Source organism: Jatropha curcas, chromosome 4 (genome assembly GCF_041381405.1).
Source record: "Jatropha curcas cultivar XTBG-Jc1 chromosome 4, XTBG_Jcur_1.0, whole genome shotgun sequence".
Taxonomy (NCBI): Eukaryota; Viridiplantae; Streptophyta; class Magnoliopsida; order Malpighiales; family Euphorbiaceae; genus Jatropha; species Jatropha curcas.
In genome coordinates this window covers 11,867,572-11,876,130 of record NC_143154.1, presented here as the reverse complement: position 1 = coordinate 11,876,130, position 8,559 = coordinate 11,867,572, and the positions used below count along the sequence as shown (strand labels likewise).

The window sequence follows — 8,559 nt, the reverse complement described above, 5'->3', positions numbered from 1 at the left end:
TCTTCTAATTGCATCAAGAATCAAGGTAAACTTATCAATTCTTTGTGGCGTTTATCTTATTCTTTTACTCTATTATTGGTGTTCTTGCTTCTTTAAGCTTTGGGTGCCATAGAGGGGAATTTATTCTAGATCTTTGATCTATTCCAAAACTTGTCATTGAGTTCATGAAATTTATTTTCATTAGGTTCCGCGTCAGTTTGGTATCAGAGCCAAAGATTAAGGTAAATTCTTATTTATCTTAGCTCTAGGATCTGTGTTTATTTGTTTTTCTTATTCTTATTGTTCTTGTGTTTGTTTTCTTCTTCATCTTATTCTTTTATGTTTGTTTTCTTGTTTGATTGTTTCAATTCGTTTTTGTTTCAATTAAATTTAGTAATTTCGTGCTTGTTTCAATTCTGGAAGTTTAGATCTTAGATCTTGTTGCCAAAAAAAAAAAAAAAAAAAAAAAAAAAAAAAAGAGTATAGAAAGAAAATTTCGTCCACCATTGAAATTGCTTGTGTGGATCTTGATTTTGTTCCTGCAACCAAGAGATTTGATCCTAATTCAAAGGGATTTTACCTTATTATGTGGGATTTTGCCATAATTTGTGGGATTATTCCTAATCCTTAAGAGATTTGACCATATCTAGTGGGATTGTGCCTAATCCTAAGGGATTTGACCATATTTTGTGGGATTTAGTTTATCCACCATAATCTTGTGATAAAATCCAATCTTAACTACTTCTGGATAAGATAACAAAGATTAGTTGACCATATCTTTGAGATTGAGAAAATCTACTACAATCCTTGTCAAATCTAAGAATCCTACTTAAATTGGGTTGCATTAAAAAGGGAACAAGGTAGCACGCCCGTGCTACACCTCAAGCACACCCGTGCTAGATCTTGCCTACCACTTGTTGGACTAGGCCTAATTACACACGCCCGTGCTCTGTTCTAGCCCTATCTTAAAATTGTGTTCTTTTGATTTTTCTTTGTTTGCTTGCTTTGTTTTGGGTAGAATTAATTAGGTCCATATTTGGTTTGCTTTGTAGTAAGCTAAATTCATACATTATATCCTAAAATTGTCTTTTAAATTCTAGTTTCTTGTTTTTGTGTGAACTTTCTATTGCTTCTATTACATTGTTAGGGTGTGTTTGCTTGTTCACTACACTCTAATTGATCATTAAAGTAGTGCATTGTTTATGTTCTTGTGCTACTGTCCATATCGTTTTTTTTTTTTGTCTTCTTTCTAGATTTTGTGCTTGCTTTTCATTGTTAAGTTTTATTCCTTGACTCTAAACGTGATCTTTGAGTTGGTTGGTTGAACTAAGATTCTGAAGTTCAATTGGAAGAATTGCAAGGAGTGATTCAAGAGTGTAAACACGTGAGGGAGTGAATTACCATTAACTCAAATCTTCTTGTGTTTTCTTTTGAATACTAACCATGAGCACAGGCAAATCTGGAGATGGTAATGATGGAATTCCAATTAAAGATCCTCAATTAAAACTCTTCATGGAAGCAATTCAAGGACAGTTTAGAACCTTCAATAATCTTGTCCAAGACATGAGGGAGGAATTGCAAGAGATAAAGGCTTCACAAAGCTCTAATACAACTAAAACTCGTCCACAAGCTAGATTTCAGGACCATGATGATGAAGAGAGTGAAGAGACCAATCCTAATAAACTTGATGGGGACTTGGGATCAATTAAGATGAGGATTCCAGAATTCAAAGGCAACAATAATGCTGAAGAATTCCTTGAATGGGAGAGAAAGGTAGAACAAATCTTTGAATGCCATAACTATTCTCAAGAAAAGAAATCGCATCTTGCTGCTGTTGAATTCAAAGGTTATGCCATGTTTTGGTGGGAACAATTGCTGTTGAAAAGAAGAAGGAAAGGATTACGACCCGTACCACCATGGGAGATCATGAAAGAGCTAATGCACAAAAAATTTGTCCCTACTCATTACTTTAGGGATTTACATAACAAATTAGCTAGAATGGTGCAAGGAGGAAGGAGTGTTGAAGAATACTACAAGGAGATGGAGATTTGCATGGCCAGAGCCAAGATTGAAGAGGAGGAGCAAATCACCATGTCACGTTTCCTAGGGGGTCTCAATAAAGACATTGCTGATGCTTTAGAGATGTATAGGTATGAAAGCTTAGAGGAGATGGTAGATATGGCCATGAAACTTGAAAGACAGAAAAAGGGGAGATCCAACACCAGCAAGTATTCCAACAACACATGGGGATCTAAATGGTCTAAAGAAGGTGAGAAGAAGGAATTTAGAGGTTCAAATTCTCAAAGGACAGATTCAACTTCAAAGGGTAAAGAAACTGTCCAAACTCCATTTAAAAGCAACAAAGGTACTTCTAACTCTACAACCCCTTCTAGAGAAATTAAATGCTTTAAATGTTTGGGGAAAGGGCATTATGCATCTCAATGTCCTAATAAAAGAGTTATGATTGCTAAAGATGATGGGAATATTAGTTCTGAATCTGAATGTAGTGATTATGATGATATGCCTAATTTAGATGATGATAATGATGATTCAGAAAATTTAATACTTCCTGAACATGGAGAAGCTTTGGTTGCTAGACGTGCTTTGAACATGCATGTAAAAGAAGAAAGCCTTGAGCAACGTGAGAATATATTTCACACTAGATGTTTGATTAGTGGAAAAGTGTGTACTCTTATTGTTGATGGGGGTAGTTGCACTAATGTTGCTAGTGTAAACATGGTAAACAAACTGAACTTAACTTGTCTCAAGCATCCTAAGCCTTATAGGTTGCAATGGTTAAATGATTGTGGGGAGGTGAAAGTAACTAAACAGGTACTTGTGCCATTTTCTATTGGATGGTATGAAGATGAGATTTTGTGTGATATAGTACCTATGCAAGCTGGACATCTATTGTTGGGAAGACCATGGCAATATGATAGAAGAGCACTTCATGATGGATTCCACAATCGATATTCTTTGATTCATAAAGGGAAAAAGGTGGTTCTTGTACCTTTATCACCTCAAGAGGTTTATGAAGACCAAAGAAAGATAATTGAGAGAGAGAGAGAGGTTTCGGCCTTGAGAAAAAAAGAGAGTGAGAATCTGAGATTGAGAGAACAAAAGAGAGAAAAAAGTAAGGATGAGGGAAAAGAGGCCACAAAAATAACAAAACAAATTAATGGCCCAATTGTGAGTGAAAAACAAAGAGAGGAGAAAAAGAAACAGACTTTTTATGCAAGAACTAGAGAGGTTAAGTGTGCCATTGCCTTAGAGAAGCCCATATTGCTTCTTAGGTACAAGGAAGTTTTGTTTACTGAATCTAACACTAACCTTGACAATTTGCCTTCTATGTTTGTTTCTATGTTGCAGGAATTTGATGATGTCTTTCCTAGTGAATTACCAAGTGGTTTACCACCTTTAAGAGGAATAGAAAATCAAATTGACTTCATTCCTGGATCCACCATTCCAAATAGGCCTGCCTATAGAAGCAATCCAATGGAAACAAAGGAGTTGCAAAGGCAAGTGGATGAACTTATGGAGAAAGGTTTGGTGAGAGAAAGTATGAGCCCGTGTGCCGTTCCCGTGCTTCTAGTACCTAAAAAGGATGGAACATGGCGCATGTGTGTTGATTGTAGAGCAGTCAACAAAATCACAGTAAAGTATAGACACCCTATCCCTAGACTTGATGATATGTTAGATGAATTGCATGGGGCAACTTACTTTACTAAAATTGATTTAATGAGTGGTTACCATCAAATTAGAATGCAACCAGGTGATGAATGGAAAACTGCTTTTAAAACTAAGTATGGTTTGTATGAATGGTTAGTTATGCCTTTTGGACTATCTAATGCACCTAGTACTTTTATGAGGCTTATGAACCATGTATTGCGTGCCTTCTTAGGAAAGTTTGTGGTTGTATACTTTGATGATATACTCATCTATAGCAAGTCTCTTAATGATCATATTGAGCATGTTAGGATAGTGTTACAAACTTTGAGGACAGAAAAGTTGTATGCTAAACTTAACAAATGCACATTTTGTATAGATAGACTTGTATTTCTTGGTTTTATTGTGAGTGCACAGGGTATTGAAGTAGATGAGGAGAAAGTGAAAGCTATCAAAGAATGGCCAACTCCCAAATCGGTTTCTGAAGTTAGGAGTTTTCATGGGTTGGCAAGCTTCTATAGAAGGTTTGTTAAAGATTTCTCTTCAATTGCAGCACCACTAACAGAAATTATCAAAAAGGAAGTTGGATTTAAGTGGGGAGAAGAACAATAAAGGGCATTCGAAACACTAAAAGGGAAGTTAACTTCTACACCTATACTTTCTTTGCCTAATTTTGATAATACTTTTGAGATTGAGTGTGATGCTTCTGGAGTGGGAATTGGGGCTGTCCTAATGCAAGAAAAGAAGCCAATTGCCTACTTTAGTGAGAAGTTGAATGGAGCACAACTCAACTATTCAACCTATGACAAAGAGCTTTATGCCTTGGTAAGAACTTTACATGTTTGGCAACACTACTTATTACCTAAAGAGTTTGTCATCCATACTGACCATGAGGCCCTAAAACACTTGAAGGGTCAAGGTAAGCTCAATAAAAGACATGGTAAGTGGGTTGAATTTATTGAACAATTTCCATATGTGATTAAATACAAGCATGGAAAAGACAATGTTGTTGCTGATGCATTATCAAGAAGATATACTCTAATTACTGCTCTTAGCTCTAAATTGCTTGGATTTGAGTATGTTAAAGACTTGTATGTGAATGATTCTGATTTTGGCAACATATATGTAGCATGTGAGCATGGAGCATTTGATAAGTTCTATAGACATGATGGATATTTGTTTAAGAACAACAAACTTTGTGTGCCTAAATGTTCTATGCGTGAATTGCTTGTGATTGAATCTCATAGTGGGGGATTGATGGGACACTTTGGGGTACATAAGACTTATGATATGTTGAATGAACACTTCTATTGGCCTCATATGATTAAAGATGTAGAGAGGGTTTGTAACTCTTGTATTACTTGTAAACAGGCCAAATCTAAGTCTATGCCTCATGGATTATACATGCCTTTACCTGTTCCTAGTTCTCCTTGGATTGATATATCTATGGACTTTGTACTTGGATTACCTAGGACTAAACGTGGTAAAGATAGCATATTTGTTGTTGTTGATAGATTTAGCAAGATGGCTCATTTTATTCCTTGTCATAAAACTGATGATGCCAATAATGTTGCTGAATTATTCTTTAAAGAAGTGGTAAGATTGCATGGGGTACCAAGAACAATAGTTTCTGATAGGGACGCAAAGTTTCTTTCACACTTTTGGAGGGTTTTGTGGGGTAAACTTGGAACTAAATTACTTTATTCTACAACTTGTCATCCACAAACAGATGGACAAACTGAAGTTGTGAATAGAACTTTAGGAACATTGCTTCGTGCTATTGTGGGTAAGAACTTGAAAACTTGGGAAGATTGTTTGCCATTCATTGATTTTGCATATAATCGTAGCATACATTCTACCTCAGGTTTTAGCCCATTTGAACTTGTTTATGGCTTTAATCCACTAACTGTATTAGATCTTGTTCCTTTACCTTTGAATGAACTTTCTAATCTAGATGGTGAGAAAAAGGCAGAATTGGTGAAGTCTTTACATGAGAAGGCTAGAGCCAACATAGAAAAGAGGAACAAGCAATATGCTAATCAAGCCAACAAGGGCAGGAAGAAGTTAGTACTTATGCCAGGTGATTGGGTTTGGGTACACTTTCGCAAGGAAAGATTTCCCAACCAAAGGAAGAATAAGCTAGATGCACGTGGAGATGGGCCATTCCAAGTCTTAGAACGCATCAATGACAATGCCTACAAAATAGACTTACCAGGTGAGTATAATGTTTCTGCAACTTTTAATATTAGTGATTTGTCTCCCTTTGACATGGATGCAGATTTGAGGACAAATCTTTTTAAAGAAGGGGGGGATGATACGGATCCACTACCACCAACCACCTATGGAGCTCAAGGAAACAAGGACCACAACAATGGCAATCCATTAGCACTTCCTAATGGACCAATTACAAGGAGCCGTGCAAAGAAGTATGGAGCAACCATGTCCTTATATATTCAAGAACAAATCACACAAGAGCTCCATGACCTTGCTTTCAACAAGTGCTATGAAGAACTTGAAGGAACACCTAAGTTTCTCACATTAATAGAAGCACAAGTTGAGTGGGAACCATGTTTGGATAGCACGCCCATGCAAGGTGGCACACCCCAGGCCATGCAAGCTCACTGCATCTCCTTTGCGCTTCTCGCGCTCGCGCAGTGAAGGTTCGCGCTCGCGCATGTTGGAATCGCGCTCGCGATTTGCGCTGCCTAACTCACTGCCTCTCCTTTGCGCTTCTCGCGCTCGCGCAGTGAAGGTTCGCGCTCGCGAAGTGTCGCTCGCGCTCGCGCATGTTGGAATCGCGCTCACGATTTGCGCTGCCTAACTCACTGCCTCTCCTTTGCGCTTCTCGCGCTCGCGCAGTGAAGGTTCGCGCTCACGCTCGCGCATGTTGGAATCGCGCTCGCGACTTGCGCTGCCTAACTCTCTGCCTCTCCTTTGCGCTTCTCGCGCTCGCGCACGGTAGAATCGCGCTCGCGAGGTGTGGTCGCGCTCGCGTATGTGAGGCTCACGCTCGCGAAGGAAGCTAGTTAGCTTATTTTGTGCTTTGTAATGGGTTGGGCCTCCAATATTTCGGCCACCCTTGATTAATTAGCCTTATTTTGTTTAGATTTAGTCAATCTTTAGTAGATTTGGAATAGATATCCAAATCCTTAAGTTATTATGATTTTTTAGTCAACTCCTTAGTTGGTTTAGATTTGCTAAATCCTACTCCTTAGCTAACTCTAAATCCTCTAAGGATCTGGACCTCTTAGATTAGTATAAATAGCTTGTTATTTTGTAATCTTCAAGAATCAACAATTAATGAATTAAAGACTATTTCTTCATGCTTAGGCGTGTTCATGTTTTTAGAGAGTGTGAGATTGCATTCTTCTAATTGCATCAAGAATCAAGGTAAACTTATCAATTCTTTGTGGCGTTTATCTTATTCTTTTACTCTATTATTGGTGTTCTTGCTTCTTTAAGCTTTGGGTGCCATAGAGGGGAATTTATTCTAGATCTTTGATCTATTCCAAAACTTGTCATTGAGTTCATGAAATTTATTTTCATTGGGTTCCGCGTCAGCTTCCCTGTCTAAGGTATTTGAAAAGGTCAAATCTGCAGGTTTGTTACAGCCGTTAGAACCTAGACCACCTCCTACTCCTTTGCTCAAGAACTATAACTAGAATGCATTCTGTACATTTCATCAAGGGAATGGTCATACCATGACTAGTGCTTACGATTGAGGCATGAAATTCAAAATTTAATTGATGAAGGCAAAGTGACAGATCCTAAGAAGTTAAGGCCTAGTACATGAACTAACCCATTGTCAAACTTTCGCAATGTGCCACCCCCTAAGAATTTGTATATGGTCGAGTTTGGTAAGACTCCCGAGGAGGTAATGGCTGAGTTTGAGGAAGAAGAGGAGGAAAGTGAAAGAGAGCAGTTGTTGGAGCAAGGTTTTGTAATGGTCCTGAATGTCTAGGAAGACAGTGATAAAGAATGGATGAACCCCAATGATGGGTGGATACAAAGTGAAGACAATCTATTAGTGAATCCTATTACTCTTGATATATGGAGTAGTGAGGAGGAAAAGGAAGCCAAAGAAGTGAATAATTTGACCCGCAGTAGTCGCGTCTATCAGCCGGACATGATCAAAGCAAGAGAGCAAAATTAAAAAGCGAGCCATTTGGTTAGGCCGAAGATAGATATAGAGGACGATGCACTGATTAAGCAGCTCAAAAGAACCCATGCCAATGTTAGCATGTGGGATTTACTTGTCTCATTAAAGAAATACTGAGAGGCTCTGCTCAAGGCAATGGTTGAGATTCTAGTTTCATTGATAATGTCCATCATTGAATTTGTAGGGTTGGTTCAGTATAATGTCCTTACAATTACCTTTTCTGATTATGAATTTCCACCCGAGGGTAGGAATCACACCATAGCTTTGTTCATTAAGGCTAAAGTAAGAGGGAGAATTACAAGCAACGTCATGATCGATGACAGTTCTACTTTAAATGAGTGTCCTTTAAAGCTATTGTCTAAATTCAAGCTGAACGTGTCTAATTTTGAGCCTTTTATTGTCATCCGTGCATATGATGATTCAAAAAGATAGGTTGAGGGTATATTCAAGACCATAGCAAAGGTGGGGCCGATCGAGAAAGAGACTGAATTTATAGTGATTGATGTGAATACTCAAATTTTGAGGCTCAAAAAGCCAGTTTTCCCGGCCGCGGCGGTGGCGGCTGCGCTGCCGGCGATAGCGGCTGCAGTCGCCTGTGAATACCCTTTTTTGAGGCTCAAAGAGCCAGTTTTCCCGGACTGCAAACAGTCCGACCGGACCAAAAGCCATTTTGGAAGCTCACCGAAAGTATGCCAATATGGTACTTGAAACATCCGGGACGTCGCGAGGATCGCGGAACTGGTCCCGGAATTTTT

The 8,559-nt window shown here is 38.5% G+C and overlaps 1 protein-coding gene across 1 annotated transcript; it reads left to right on the top strand.

Moving 5' to 3' along the window:
- The first annotated feature begins 3,327 nt into the window (after positions 1-3,327).
- LOC149496862 (uncharacterized) lies at positions 3,328-8,236 on the top strand. Its single transcript, XM_089719944.1, has 5 exons — positions 3,328-3,866; positions 4,029-4,122; positions 4,558-4,986; positions 7,607-7,748; positions 7,989-8,236. The coding sequence occupies exons 1-5, from the start codon at positions 3,328-3,330 to the stop codon at positions 8,234-8,236; spliced, it is 1,452 nt and encodes a 483-aa protein (XP_089576070.1).
- Positions 8,237-8,559: the final 323 nt, after the last annotated feature.

Excerpts from the sequence above, each read along its gene's own strand:
- LOC149496862 (XM_089719944.1), top strand. The coding sequence starts at position 3,328 with ATGTTTGTTTCTATGTTGCAGGAATTTGATGATGTCTTTCCTAGTGAA. Across the intron at positions 3,867-4,028 it reads AGGCTTATGAACCATGTATT|ACTTGTATTTCTTGGTTTTA; the intron begins GCGTGCCTTCTT and ends TTGTATAGATAG. Across the intron at positions 4,987-7,606 it reads TGATTAAAGATGTAGAGAGG|GAAGACAGTGATAAAGAATG; the intron begins GTTTGTAACTCT and ends CTGAATGTCTAG.